We start from the raw sequence: 15,365 nt of genomic DNA on the forward strand, positions 1-15,365 counted from the left end.
GCCACGCCTTGGTCTCACGGCAAGAGTCATGGCACAGCCCAGACTGCCCACGGGAACCCCAGGCCAGCCTCCCGCCAGCTTCTAACACAGCCTCTGAGCTCTGTACCCCAGGAACCACCCCAACCGGAAGTCTGCGAAGGCCATGTCAGAAGCAAGCAGCTACAGCTGTGAGGTCCCAGACAGAAGGCGACCCGCAGCTTCCGCAATGTTGCTCTACTCCCCAACAGGCAGCAGGGAGCCGCGCCACCCCAGAAATCAATCCTGCTTCTCAAGCAGACGCCCAAGCACGAGCCTGCCAGAGGAAGGGCCCTTCCCACATACATGCCAAGGCCTTCAGCTTGGTTCTCTTCCATAAAGAGCCACGAAAACACTTTGCCTGGTATCCCTTATCCTTGCCCTTCTATTCCATAAATCTACTCAGAAGAGTCCAACTGCATTTAGATTTAGAAAATCTAAAACCAAGATACTTAATTCATTTCCAAGTTAGGCACTGAAAATATCTGCAAACAGTAACTCACAGCTACCATCTAAATCGCTACTTCATCCTCTTGCTAGTTCCTCACTGTCCTGCCGTAATTCCTCTGGACTTTCAAGTCACTCTTGAATAACACGCAGAGAGAAGCCAATCAGAGTATCCACAAGTGAGTTAAATCTTAAATCCTGGCTGGGCACGGTGGCTCACACCTGTAATCCTAGCACTTTGGGAGGCCAAGGTGGGCGGACTGCCTGAGCTCAGGAGTTCAAGACCAGCCTGGGCAACACGGTGAAACCCTGTCTCTACTAAAAATGGGAAGATTAGCAGGGCGTGGCAGTGTGCACCTGTAGTCCCAGCTACTCAGGAGGCTGAGGCAGAGGAATTGCTTGAATGGGGAGGCAGAGGTTGTAGTGAGCTGAGATTGCACCACTGCACTGCAGCCTGGGCGACAAAGCGAGACTCCATCTCCAAAAAAAATCTTAAATCCTAAATTCTGTATCCAGCCTCTCTTTTGGTTTAATTAACTAAATAGAAAGTTAAAAAGGCAGTACTTCTCATTTGTATCCTGATTTTAAAACCTGCTACGTCCTGATTTAAATTACAAATATTGTACAATCTGAAAAGATCTTTTACTTTGAAAACTGAGGTTAAAACCATCTGGTAAACTCAATTTTCTGCAAATAAATATCCGACAGTAACTTAATTATCTAGTGCACATTTTACATAGCACGGCAGCTCCTGGGACTTGAAGCACAGATTTTACAGCACTGGTGAACCGCTCTGCTGGAGGCCCCAAAGCGCCATGCCTGGAGAAAAACCAAAGGCTAGGAGGGACCAGAGCCCGTGACTGCCAAGAAGAGACACACAGCACCCGGCTGCCCCCATCCACACGTCACAGGTGAGCCATCCACTCTCTGCCCCTTACAAGGCCACCAGGAGCCCTTTACCTGGACTCCTCCCCACCCCCACCCAAGAAGGAGTCCTGGCTCCAAGTTGTTCACACCGGGCAGGGGCTGCCACATCCCGAGGGGACACTAGAGCAGATCTGCTCAGTCAATTTGCAGGAACTCTCCAGAAGAAAGCTCACAGAGCACGAGGCAGGACAGAGAGAGTACAGAGAAGTTCCACATAATTCTGGGGCAAATGGGTTGGCAAGATCCAGCCTATCACTCATCCCAGTGAGCAAATAAAACGACGTGATAAAAACAACTCTGTGACTCTGAAGGGGACCAGTGGAGCCAGTGAAGCTAAGGGTCTTTAAAGAAAACAAAGTCCAAGTATGGCCAAATAGTGAAACCCCGTCTCTACTAAAAATACAAAAACAGCCATGCGTGGTGGCGGGCACCTACAGTCCCAGCTACCCGGGAGGCGGAGGCAAGAGAACTGTTTGAAAATGGGAGGTGGAGGTTGCAGTGAGCCCAGATCATGCCACCGCACTCCAGCCTGGGCAACAGGGCGAGACTCTATCTCAAAAAAAAAAAAAAAAAAGAAAACAAAGTCACTACAGGAAAACCCATGAGCAGTGGGGGGGACACATGCAGGACCCAAGAGCCAAGCCAGAGGGGAAGGCTCCAGCTCCACGACAGAGGCAGCAGCCAGGGGCAGGGCATCAGGGCCACGGGGGGCAAGCACAGCAGGCCGCCCCAGGTACCAGAGCTCAGCAGTGAGGAGGGCGTCCAGGTGGCAGAAGAGGGAAGTACAGAACAAGATGTGAGCCCCAAGTGAGATGATGAAGGATTCTGGGGCTGGCACAGGGGAATAAGGGTATAAGGGTACAAGGGGCCAAGCGGGGCACAAAGGGCATCCCCCAGACAGGGATGCCCTCACAAGGGTATTGCAGATCAAGTGAGGTGAGGAGGAAGTCTGTGCCAGGCAAGTGCGGGAACGGGCATCCACCTGCTGGGAGTGGAGCAGCAGTGACAGAAGGATGGTCATTCACAGAGGGATTACTCCCATCAGAAACACAGAGGAGAACCAGCACCCAGCTCCTCCATGTGAAAAAGGGAGTTACAAACACAGATGGGAGGAAACCAGTATCACCCTTGCAGTGCTGGACTCGAATGGGCTCACGTGTGTACACGTATGTATGTACATACACAAGCAGCTACCCACGAAATACAAATGTAAACGTGTGCACGTACACGTGTGGGCGTCCACACATGTTCTCTAGCCATGCCGAGAGCTCACCAGCAAAGCTCTCCCCTAGCTCCAGGTCCTGACTTCTAAATACAATTTCCCACTGGAAGGAGCCAGGGCTGAGCCCTGAGATGAAGCAAAAGGAGGGGATGAGCCCAAAGAGTACTCCAAGAATCAGTACATTCTCAGTACATCAGTACAGAAGCCAAATTCAGAACAATCTGCACATCAATGATATTAATTATTAATATGATAGTAATAGATTACACTCCATCAAAAACTAGAAATCAATGAGTGAACTGCTTCTAGCCAAGATGAAGTGACAGGGACTGGATTTACACCACTGCCTGAACCAACCGGAAAAAAAAAAAAAAAAGCAAGGTGGGCATGGTGGCTCACGCCTGTAATCCCAGCACTTTGGGAGGCTGAGGCAGGCAGATCACTTGAGATCAGGAGTTCGAGACCAGCTTGGCCAACATGGTGAAACCCCGTCTCTACTAAAAATGCAAAAATTAGCTGGGCATGGTAGTGTGCACCTGTAATCCCAGCTACTTGGGAGGCTGAGGCAGGAAAATTGCTTGAACCCAGGAGGTGGAGGCTGCAGTGAGCTGAGATCTCACTACTGCACTCCAGCCTGGGTGATAGAGCAAGATTCTGTCTCAAAAAACAAACAAACAAACAAAAAAACACCAAAAACCAAGAAACATGAATCAATGGTTTTCAAGACCATGGACCCCAAGGAACAAAGGACAATGATTTCTCCCCTCAACCCCTGGAGATGGGAAACAAGCCCAGCAAGCCCCCCGGGTGCCGACCAGAGTGGGGGAGGGCAGGGGGTTACAGAGGGGAAGCTGGCAGACTCCCTGAGCTGAGGACACAGAGCCAAGGCCAGGGAGATCAAGACAGCTAGACTTCCTAGGACTGTGTTGGGAGAGGAGAGGGACACAATGAGTCCTGTAGACCGGCACAGGGCCCTCGAGTATTCCACAGGGAACTAACGAGTAAGTGCATGCAGGAACCACCCATTGCCGGAACAGAACCCGCAGACACGATCAGAGGCACCCATGCTTGGCAGTCACACAGGGCAGGGAACAGGGCTGTCCCCATAGGCCAGTCTGGAAAACCAGAGGAACTCAAGACCATCTTGCCTCGGCTGTAAGGAATAATTTGTCCCGGACTGATCACTGCTCCAGACCTATCATATCATAAAGCTATATTCGAAAGAAAAAATCAATCAATAGAAATAGCCCCAGTAATGACACAGAAAGCAATTAAAAGAGTTACAGTAACTACTGTCACTTAGTTATTTCATATGTTGAAGAAGGTAGTGGACTGAAGTGAAGCAGACACATGGAAGATACTTAATTAAGAAAAAGACCCATATGGAACTTTTAGAGATGAAAACCTCAACATCTAAAATGAAAAATATACTAAGTGGAATGAGAGCCGATTAGACACTGCAGAAGAAAAGGTTAACATGAAGACAGAGCAGCAGCAATTACCCAAATGAAACACCAAGAAAAAGGGCTACTAAAAAATATCAACGGATTATCAGTGAGTTATGGAACTTCATGTAGCATTTATACACATATATATACATACGTACATACATACATACATACATAGAATCCCCAGAAGAGGGAGCAACAGAAAAACAATCTGAGGGAACAATGACGAAAAATGTTCTACATCAGGCCACGTGCGGTGGCTGATGCCTGTAATCCCAGTTAGGCCACATGCAGTGGCTCACGCCTGTAATCCCAGCACTTTGGGATCACTTGAGGCCAGGAGTTCGAGAACAGCCTGGCCAACACAGCGAAACCCCAGTTTTACTAAAAATACAAAAATTAGCCAGGTATGGTGGCACACACCTATACTTTGAGCTACATGGGAGGATGAGGCACAAGAATCGCTTGAAGCCAGGAGGCAGAGGTTGTGGTGAGACAAGATGGAGTCACTGCACTCCAGCCTGGGTGACAGGGTAACACCCTATCTCAAAAAAAAAAGAAAAAAAGAAAAGAAAAATGTTCTAAATTAGATCAAAACTATAAACCCCAGGCAGTCTGAATCACGGTGCGACGAAGGAGTAGGTGGTGGGATCTTGCCGTGGGTCTGATCAGTCCTTTCTCTGCCTTGCTTGCTTGAGCTTCAGCAGAATTCGAAATGGCTGGCAGCAAGGCGGGGAAGGACTCTGGAAAGGCCAAGACAAAGGCGGTTTCCCGCTCGCAGAGCCGTCTTGCAGTTCCCAGTGGGCCGTATTCGTCGACACCTGAAATCTAGGATGGCCAGTCATGGACGTGTGGGCACGACTGCCGCTGTGTACGACGCCGTCATGCTGGAGTACCTCGCCACAGAGGGGCCTGAACTGGCAGGAAATGCATCAAAAGACTTAAAGGTGGCTGGGCACGGTGGCTCATGCCTGTAATCCCAGCGCTTTGGGAGGCTAAGGCGGGAGGATCACCCGAGGTTGGGAGTTCAAGACCAGCCTGACCAATATGGAGAAACCCTGTGTCTACTAAAAATACAAAGTTAACCAGATGTGGTGGCACATGCCTATAATCCTAGCTACTCAGGAGGCTGAAGAAGGAGAATCGCTTGAACCTGGGAGGCGGAGGTTGCAGTGAGCCAAGATCGCAGCACTGCACTACAGCCTGGGCAACAAGAGGGAAACTCAATCTCAAAAAAAAAAAAAAAAACAGACTTAAAGGTAAAGTGTATTACCCCTCGTCACTTGCAAATTGCTATTCATGGAGATGAGGAATTGGATTCTCTTGTCAAGGCTACAATTGCTGGTGGTGGTCACTCACACACCCACAAATCTCTGACTGGGAAGAAAGGACAACAGCAGACTGTCTAAAGGATGCCTGGATTCCTTGTTTCTCAGGACTCTAAATACCAGCTGTCCAGTGTTGGTGATTCCAGTGGACTCTATCTCTGTGAAAAACACAATTTTACCTTTCTGCAATTCTATCTGAGAAAGTTAGAAGTTTAATCAGCTTTCCAACTAACCAAATTTCTGCATTCAAGTCTTAACCATATTTAAGTGTTACTGTGGCTTCAAACAAGCTATTGACTCTGAAGCAGTGGGTTTTGACTGAGTTGACTGTTTTTAAAAAACTGCTTGGATTTTAATTGGGATGCAGAAGTTATAGTAACAAACATCTAGTTTTGTACAGACATTATTTCCACTCTGGCAGATAAGCTCAATAAAGGTCATATCCACCTCCACAAAAAAGAAAAAATAAATAAATAAACCCTCAAACCCCAAGCACAAGAAATACAAAGAAATCTACACCAAAGCATACCATAATCAAACTGTTAAAAACCAATATAAAGAAAAAAATCTTGGCCAGGCGTGGTGGCTCACGCCTGTAATCTCAGCACTTTGGGAGGCCGAGTTGGGTGAATCACGAGGTCAGGAGTTTGAGACCAGCCTGGCCAACACGGCTAAACCCCATCTCTACTGAAAATACAAAAAAAATTAGCTGGGCATGGGGGTGGGCACCTATAATCCCAGCTACTCAGGAGGCTGAGGCAGAAGAATTGCTTGAACCCAGGAGGCGGAGCTTGCAGTGAGCCGAGATCACGCCATTGCACTGCAGCCTGGGCAACAGAATGAGATTCAGTCTCAAAAGAAAAAAAAAAAGATTTTAAAGAAAAGGAAGAGACAGCAATGGAAATGGAAACTGGGTGGGTAAATATGCACAGTGGCTCACACCTGTAATCGCAGCATTTTAGGGAGTCCCAGGCGGGCGGCTCGCCTGCGGTCAGGAGTTCGAGAACGGCCTGGCCAACGTGGCAGAAAGCCCATCTCTACTAAAAATACAAAAAATTAGACGGGTGTGGTGGCGGATGCCTGTAATCCCAGCCACTTGGGAGGCTGAGGCAGGAGAATCAATTGAACCCAAGAGGCAGAGGTTGCAGTGAGCTGAGATGGCACCACTGCACTCCAGCCTGGGCAACACAGCGAAACTCCGTCTCAAAAAAAAAAAAAAGACATTTTTCTATTTTAATCTCTCCAAGGCATAACTGACTGTTTAAGGCAAAAACAGTAACAATGTACTATGGGGTTTTAACACATATAGAAAATGTATGACAACAATAACAAAGGCTGGGAGGGAGAAAACAGAAGTCAATGATACAAAGCTCTTATACATCAAGTAATATAATTAATATTACTTGAGGCCGGGTGCGGTGGCTCAAGCCTGTAATCCCAGCACTTTGGGAGGCCGAGACGGGCGGATCACGAGGGCAGGAGATCGAGACCATCCTGGCTGACACGGTGAAACCCCGTCTCTACTAAAAAAATACAAAAAACTAGCCGGGCGAGGTGGCGGGCGCCTGTAGTCCCAGCTACTCGGGAGGCTGAGGCAGGAGAATGGCGTGAACCTGGGAGGCGGAGCTTGCAGTGAGCTGAGATCCGGCCACTGCACTCCAGCCTGGGTGACAGAGCGAGACTCCGTCTCAAAAAAAAAAAAAAAAAAAAATTACTTGAAGGAAGAATTATGGTAAGTTACAGATGTACTCTATAAATCCTAAAGCACCTACTCAACATAACAAAGAGTTTTACTTTTAAATCTAAAATCCTAACTATTATCAACTTACTCCTTTTTTTAAATAGATGATAATCAAGATTTAGAATAAAGGCTCTCTATTAGAATGTGATTTTAAGGAAAAAAGTCTCATTCAAAATGGCCACAAAAGCTAAAGCTAACAATAAAAATGTAAAACTTTTATGAAAAATAAGGGCAGAAAAAAGTCATAAAGAATGGAGAAACATACATACCACATTCCCTGATTCAAGAAGACTCATGATTAAAATTATTCTCAAATGAATAACTTATTCAAGGCAATCCCAATCAAAATGCCACCACCCTTCTCTTTTTCGACTGATATTCCAGTTATCTACTGCTATGTAACAGGCCACCCCAAGCTGTAGTGATATAAAGCTTTCTTTTGCTCATGGACCTACAACCTCGAGAGGATTTGCTGGGGACCAAGGTCTCTGCTCCACCTGGTGTCAGCGGCGTGTTGAGGCTGGAGCTAAAACACACAGCGGGACTCAGCTGGGGCAGGCTGAACACCTGGGGCAGGCAGAGCACCTGCGAGTGGCCTTCCCACGGGGGCTGCTTGGTTTCCTCACAGCATGGCGGCTGGGATCTAAGAATAAGCATCCCGAGAGAATCCAGCAGAAGGCACGTTCTCTTTTATGACTTCCTCTCGAGTATCACAGTGTTGCTTCTGCCACAGTCAGAGGCCCACCCAGATTCAACTGGAGGAAACACAGGCCCAGCCTTTCAACAGAGGAAAGTCACTGTCACACAGAGAGGAGCATGTGGGATGGGTATGCTGCTGCAACCATCTTCAGAAAATACATCTGGACACTCAACATGTGGAAGGTAAAATGTAGACAGCCACAAGGTTTATTTTAAAAGAAAGATATTGATACATATTATAAAAGTATAATAGGCCTGGAGTGGTGGCTTGGGCCTACAATCCCAGCACTTTGGGATGCCGAGGCGGGTGGATCACGAGGTCAGGAGTTTGAGACCAGCCTGGCCAATATGGTGAAATGCCGTCTCCACTAATAATATAAAAATTAGCTGGGGGTGGTGGCGGGCGCCTATAGTCCCAGCTACTCGGGAGACTGGGGCAGAAGAATCGCTTGAACCCCGGAGGTAAAGGCTGCAGTGAGCCAAGATCGAGCCACTGCACTCCAGCCTGGGAACAGGGCAAGACTCCATCTCAAAAAAAAAAACAAAAAAACAAAAAGCATAATAATTAAAAGTCTGATTCTAGCACAGGATAGACAATCATCAATAGAACCGAAGTGTCTAGAATACTGTGCATACAGGATGTGGGTGTAAAATAAAGGTGACATTCCCAGTAAGCGGAGAAAAGACACACTATTAGGAAATGGTGTTAGACCAATCTGCTATGCATTCAGACAGAAAAATTAGACCCTCAACCCCCACAGCTCCTAACTATATACAAGTAATTTGAAGTTATACAGGTCCCAGTATAAGACATAAATTATAAAATTATTAAAAGAAAATACAGAAAATCAGTTCTCTTCAGACACACAAGGCCTCCCTAAGCAAGATACACTACCCAGAAGCCATTCTGTAAATGACATATGTCACTCCATAAAAATTGTAAGTTTTAAACACCTAAGCACCAAATAATACATCAACCACCTACACAAAACAGAAACTACAGGAGATGCAAGAGAAACAGAAACACACCACTAACAGAAGACTTTACCAAACCACTGTCAGTTAAAGATAGGTCAAATGGACAAAATTTAAAATATAAATGACCTAAACAACACAAGCAGTAAGATAGGTCTTACGGACATTTAACATTACAATCTGGAAACAGAAAATACATTCTCAAACACACATGAAATGTCCAAAAAAACTGATCATTCATTAGGTCACACAATAGTCAAATTCATAAAATTTTTAAAATAAGTTTTATAAAGCAAAAATATAAACACTTTCTGACCACAATGCAATAAAGCTAGAAATTTCTAAACAAAAAATTTTTTATCTCTTTTTTTTCTGTAAACTAAAAAGCTTTCTGTTAAACAACTATTTAATGAAAGGGGAAATTCAAATCAAAAATAGAGAATTTCTGAAAAATAATGATAAAACAATAGGATATATTTAAAGTAGTAACCAGAGAAAAATTCCTAACTTTAAAGACCTATATCAATAAAAATTTAAGAATGAAAATAAGTGCATTTCAAACTCCCAAAAACTAGAAAATGAACAATGTAAACCATGAGAAAACAAAAAGAAGGAAATAATAAAAATGAAAGTAGAAACTGAGTAGAAAACAGACTAACGGTAAATCAGATGAATACGTTAAAATCCTGGTTCTCTGGAGGGGGAAAAAAAATAGAACTAGCTAATTTAATCAAGGAAGAAAGAGAGAAAGCACAAACATACAAAATAAGAAATAATGATGGGGGCCGGGCGCCGTGGTTCACGCCTGTAATCCCAGCACTTTGGGAGATCGCCTGAGGTCAGGAGTTTGAGACCAGCCTGGCCAACACACTGAAACCACATCCCTACTAAAAATACAAAAATAAGCCGGGCGTGGTGGCAGGCACCTGTAACCTCAGCTACTGGGAGGCTGAGGTGGAAGAATCACTTGGACCTGGGAGGCAGAGGTTGCAGTGAGTCAAGAATACGCCACTGCACTCCAGCCTGGGTGACAGAGCGAGAGTCCGTCTCATAAAAATAATAATAAATAAATAATGATGGGAAAATAACTGCTGACAGCACGTTTTTAAAGTCTAAAAAGCTGGGCGTGATGGCTCACACCTATAATCCCAGAACTTTGAGAGGCTGAGGCAGGCAGATCACCTGAGGTCAGGAGTTTGAGACCAGCCTGACCAACACGGAGAAGCCCTGTCTCTAAACTACAAAATTAGCGGGGCGCGGTGGCGCGCCTGTAGTCCCAGCTGCTCGGGAGGCGAAGGCAGCAGAACCGCTTGAACCCAAAGGGCGGAGGTTGCCGTGAGCCAGGATCACACCACTGCACTCCAGCCTGAGCAAGCGGAGCGAAACTCCATCTCGGGGGAAAAAAAAAAAGTAAAGAAAGACCACTTCATACACCTCAATGAAAATAAATTTTACAACCTAATTGAAATACATAATTTCCGCCGGGCGCGGTGGCTCACGCCTGTAATCCCAGCACTTTGGGAGGCCGAGGCGGGCGGATCACAAGGTCAGGAGATCAAGACCACGGTGAAACCTCGTCTCTACTAAAAATACAAAAAATTAGCCGGGCGCGGTTGTGGGCGCCTGTAGTCCCAGCTACTCGGGAGGCTGAGGCAGGAGAATGGCGGGAACCCGGGAGGCGGAGCTTGCAGTGAGCTGAGATCCGGCCACTGCACTCCAGCCTGGGTGACAGAGCGAGACTCCGTCTCAAAAAAAAAAAAAAAAAAAAAAAAAAAAAAGAAATACATAATTTCCAAGAAAATATAGTTTATCAAAATTAGCAAATGGCTGAAACAGACCAATTTTCATCAAAGATACAAAAAAGTACCTGGCCCAGCTAGTTTCCCAAAATTCCATCAAACCTTACAGACCAAGCAGCTCCAGTGCTACATAAATTACTCCAGAAACAGAAAGTAAGTAAAAACTTCCAAATTCTTTTAATGAATTACGTAGAACATCAATACCTAAACCTCATAAAAAGAGCATAAAACAAAAGTTACCGACCAACCACTTGTGAATTATAGATGCAAAAACTCCTAAATAAAATTGAAGCAATAGACTCCAATACCACATTAAGAAAATAATACTATGACTAAGTGAGATTTATACCAGGAATGCAAATACAGTTCAGTATTGAACTACTGTGGCCGGGCGCAGTGGCTCACATCTGTAGTCCCATCACTTCAGGGGACTGAGGCTGGAGGATCACTTGGGGCCAGGAGTTTGAGATCAGCCTGGGCAACATGGTAAGATCCCACCTCTACTAAAAATACCAAAAAATAAAAAAATAAAAAAAGCCAGGCGTGGTCCCAGCTACTTGGGAGGCTGAGGTGGGAGGATGGCGTCCGCCTAGAGGGGCGGAGGTTGCAGTGAACCAAGATCACACCACTGCACTCCAGCCTGGGTGACACAGCAAGACCCTGTAAGGCACCATGGCTCACATCTGCAATCCCAGAGCTTTGGGAGGTGGAGGCAGGTGGATCCCTTGAACCTAGGAATTCAAGACCAGCCTGTCCAACATGGCAAAACCCTATCTCTACAAAAAATACAAAAAAATTAGCTGGGCATGGTGGCACATGCCTGTAATCTTAACTACTCAAGAGGCTGAGGTAGGAGAATCACTTGAGCCCAGGAGGTTGAGGCTACAGTGACCTGAGTGACAGAACAAGACCCTGTCTTAGAAGAAGAGAGAGAATTTTTAAACATCTCTAATAAAGTGTAACACAGAAGTAGACTTGCACAAACGGAAAGGCAGCCCTTGCTCTTGAGTATGTCTCAACATGATCAAGATGTTAGTTCTGCATATGGGAATTTATAAACTTACTTTGATCACAACAAAAATGCCTAAATTAAACATGCAAGAGTAACTACGAAAACCCTGAAAAGGATGAAGCTGAGGGAGATGTTCATAAACACTATGATACATACTGTCCAAAAGGAAAAGTTTAGTTGCAAGCAAATTTGGAGCTGTTCTCAGTAGGCTTGTTCCTAGTTGTGGCGTGGGTGTAGCAATTCTGAAACTATCTTATGCACGTTGTAGCACTGAGCAAATACAGAAATGTGTTGATGTTGGTGAGAGCAGAAACAAATGAGAGGCAAGAAAGAGCCCTCCAGGTTATAAAATTGGACGCATCAGTATCAGTTCATGATTTCTTCTTTTTTTTCTTTTGAGACAGAGTCTTACTACTCTCCCAGGCTAGAGTGAAGTGGCGCGATCTCGGCTCACCGCAACCTCTACCTCCCGGATTCAAGCAATTCTCCTGCTTCAGCCTCCTGAGTAGCTGGGACTACAGGCACGTGCCACCACACCCGGCTAATTTTTGTATTTTTAGTAGAGATGAGGTTTCACCTTCTTGGCCAGGCTGTTCTCAAACTCCTGACCTTGTGATCCACCTGCCTTGGCCTCCCAAAGTGTGGGGATTACAAGCGTGAGCCACCGCGCCTGGCCCAGTTCATGATTTCTAAGGCACATCCCTATCAGCTCTGTCTGCTGAAAGGGTGGAGAAGCAGCAACGCCCCCACAGCAGCAAGCACACCTGCTGCCAGAGGAACCAGGGCTCTGTGGAGACGCGGCTGGTTCCAGCACAAGGGCGACAAGCTCCCAGAACCTAAAACATCTTGGTATGCCACAAATGATTAGAAAGTGCTCAAAAGAACACAGATGCCAGTCTGAAGTGACTCTTGATGGCTAAATCTGGGACAACCTGAGCATCAGTAAAGGTGACTGACTCTTAACCACTGCCTGAACGGAAGGCCCTGCGGACTCTCCCCAGCCTAGGGGATGGGCTGACAGAGGTGGGTAGAAAGGTCAGCACCCTTAGTCAAGACTGGCTCAGGAAAGAACTGCCACTGGGTGAGGGCGGGACACTCAGGTGGTCTCACAGCGGCTCCCCAGAGGTAGATCACTGATGGCAAAGGGACAACAGCCCCACTCAGGGAGACACCGGACAACTCCTGGAAGGAGTGATCAAATCCAACATTACAACCAGGGGCTATGGAGAGAAGAGCTGGCACAGCAGGCCAGGGACAGCGTCCTTCTCGGGCACGCCAGGCAGAGGGGGCCTGTGGAGCAGCCTGGTGAAAACCCCAGGCAGGCTTCCCTGGTGGAAAACACCTCACGTGTGTCCTCACTCACTGCTGGGGAACCAAGCCCCGTCCATGTGGAGCCCCTGGGAAAGGAGGCAGAGCAAAGTCAGCAGAGAAAGGGTGCATGAGGTGAAGTCTGAGGAAAACCAGGTGCAGACTTACAGTTCCTGTCTCATTAACCTCTGTGCCTCAGATTTAGGCTACGATGTCACAGTGTGTAATCATCTATGCACTTTCTATGCTGCTGAATCTTGCTTTACTTGAGTCAAAATACACAGGAAGAAATGCCTCACAGAATTTTCTATTAGTTCACAACAGAAGAAGTGTATCAAGAATGAGAAGGTTCTTTCTGGATTCATGAATACACAACTAGACAACACAAGTGAAAGCTGTGGCGGCCACAGCGCTGAGGCCCACTCGTTCCACGGAGAGTCACAGGGCGCCTCCTGCCCAGGCATGGCAACAGGGAGGAAGATCATGGTCCTGGCCTCAGTGGGGTCACAAACAAGCAGAAGAAACAATAGATGACCAAGGACAACGGAGCCATGATGGGAACACGGGGATCATGAAAACAAAGCTGAAAGTCATGATCAAACACAGCTCAGACTACGGCTGGCAGCCATGGGGCACAGTGAGACAGCTCACAAGACTGGAGACACGGGCACACAACCGCGCTTGGGGCCACGGTGAGCACAGCACGCCAGACGAGGGCGCAAACACGCAACAGCAAGCCCCACACTTGGCCAAGGAATGAAGGGACAACAGAGTATGTTAAAAGGTAAATTTGAAAAATTACAGCTGCCTCAACAAAGCCTAGACTCATACATTTTCAACCCTATCCCACCGCACGTCCTCTTCCCCTCACTGGTACTCACACAGCACTCTGTCCAGTAAATATGGAGGAAGGGAAACGTGAGCAGAGCTTTGTTTCCTTCTTTGGGCAGCAGCTCCTCTTTGAATTGAACAAAGTTAGACTCTAGGTGAATCATCTTCGGAGCCCGGCCATAGGACCTGTAAACAATTGTTTGAAGTCACTGAGAAAACAACTAAACAGCATTCATCAGAAGAGGGGAAACAGAACAACAAACAATGTAATCATAGCCATGAGTTCAGAGCACATATATTAACCGCAAATCATAACTGTACTATTCTGCTCAAAAACATTCTATGAATTATTTTAAACACAGTTCACATGTACAGGTCAAAGTTCCATTTCCACAAAATCTTTCATTTTCCTCAAGGATACAGGCACAGTAATACATTCTTCCAAGTATTGCATTTAACCAGGGCCACTACAGACTCAACAGCCGGTTTCAGTGTAACGGAATCTATAATTATGTCACCATAAAAGAAGAAAAGTGTGTCCCAAATGTCCAAAGTGCAGTTTTAACTTACGAAAGCTTTAGGGTTGCATTCGTATTTTTGGAACAACTTGTATTTTATCCAAGAAACAAAGTTATTTGGTGAAAAGATAAGAGATTCTTGTTTGCAGAGCACAAATAAAATAGCAGTACAAACCTCTATTTTATTCTCAACCCAAGAAGAAGGAACCCATCAAGAAATCCCACACGCTCCCTGCATCTCATCCAAGGCTCTCAGTGACGGCCCAACAATGCTTCTAACAGTGAACCACACCGCATGGATCTCTGTGCCATGCCTGTACTTCTCGCTTCTAGCAGCTGCATCTCTTCTGAATGTTACAGCTGAATTTTGTTTTTCATCCAATCTAAGGATGCTGTGTTTAATAACTTAAAACCAACCATCATTAACTTGACTATGCTGATGCTCAAGTATGTGCATTTTCTATTTGCAGGCTCTATTTTTCCCTGTCCTTTGGGAGATTAATCAAGTTTTCTTTTTCCATCTTTTCTCTCTGCTTTGAAAGTCTTATCATCTATTTCTATTCTACCTTTGGTTACATTTTAATTCTTAGTATGTAACTTAAGGTTTTACTACAAAGACTAAAGTTAAAGTCTATCCCCCCTTCTCTCTGTTTTCCTTCACACACATCTGAAATTTTAGATTTTTAATTTTTTTTAAAAGTGACACCTTAACTTCAGCAAAACATGTCATGTTGCTGGCAGACGCTGCTATCACCCTGGATCCCTGGGTTCACTTGCCTTCATATTGGGATGCATTCTTTAATCACTCAGAGGGTGGCAAGGCTTCTGATCTTATAGATGTCTGAAAATATTTTTATTCACTTCAGTGCACCTATCTCCATAGCATGACAAGCAATAAACATGTTATCTGAATGGGACTCTGGGGTAGACACGAATGGTTTTCTGCACACAGAAGTGGTGGGGCAGAACTCCTGGCCATCCTGGGCCCCACACGGCCACCTGGAGGCCTAGAGGAAAAACCGCTCAGCACCTGTGGCTCCCGCAAGGCCCTCAGGGTGGGAAGCTGTGACACGGTCTTCCCTCTTGACGACACTG

The 15,365-nt window shown here is 46.0% G+C and overlaps 1 protein-coding gene and 1 pseudogene across 2 annotated transcripts in view; one reads left to right on the forward strand and one right to left on the reverse strand.

The window, feature by feature from the left end:
• TRAPPC10 (trafficking protein particle complex 10) overlaps positions 1–15,365 on the reverse strand; it is a 99,374-nt gene that overhangs the window by 58,059 nt on the left and 25,950 nt on the right. For both annotated transcript variants that reach the window (XM_025379827.1, XM_025379828.1), the window contains exon 3: positions 13,803–13,938. In XM_025379827.1, coding sequence (XP_025235612.1) covers positions 13,803–13,938 — 136 coding nt within the window. The remainder of the gene's footprint in view (positions 1–13,802; positions 13,939–15,365) is intronic.
• On the forward strand, positions 4,775–5,468 carry LOC112620863 (annotated as a pseudogene).

This window comes from Theropithecus gelada, chromosome 3, assembly GCF_003255815.1.
Source record: "Theropithecus gelada isolate Dixy chromosome 3, Tgel_1.0, whole genome shotgun sequence".
NCBI lineage: Eukaryota > Metazoa > Chordata > Mammalia > Primates > Cercopithecidae > Theropithecus > Theropithecus gelada.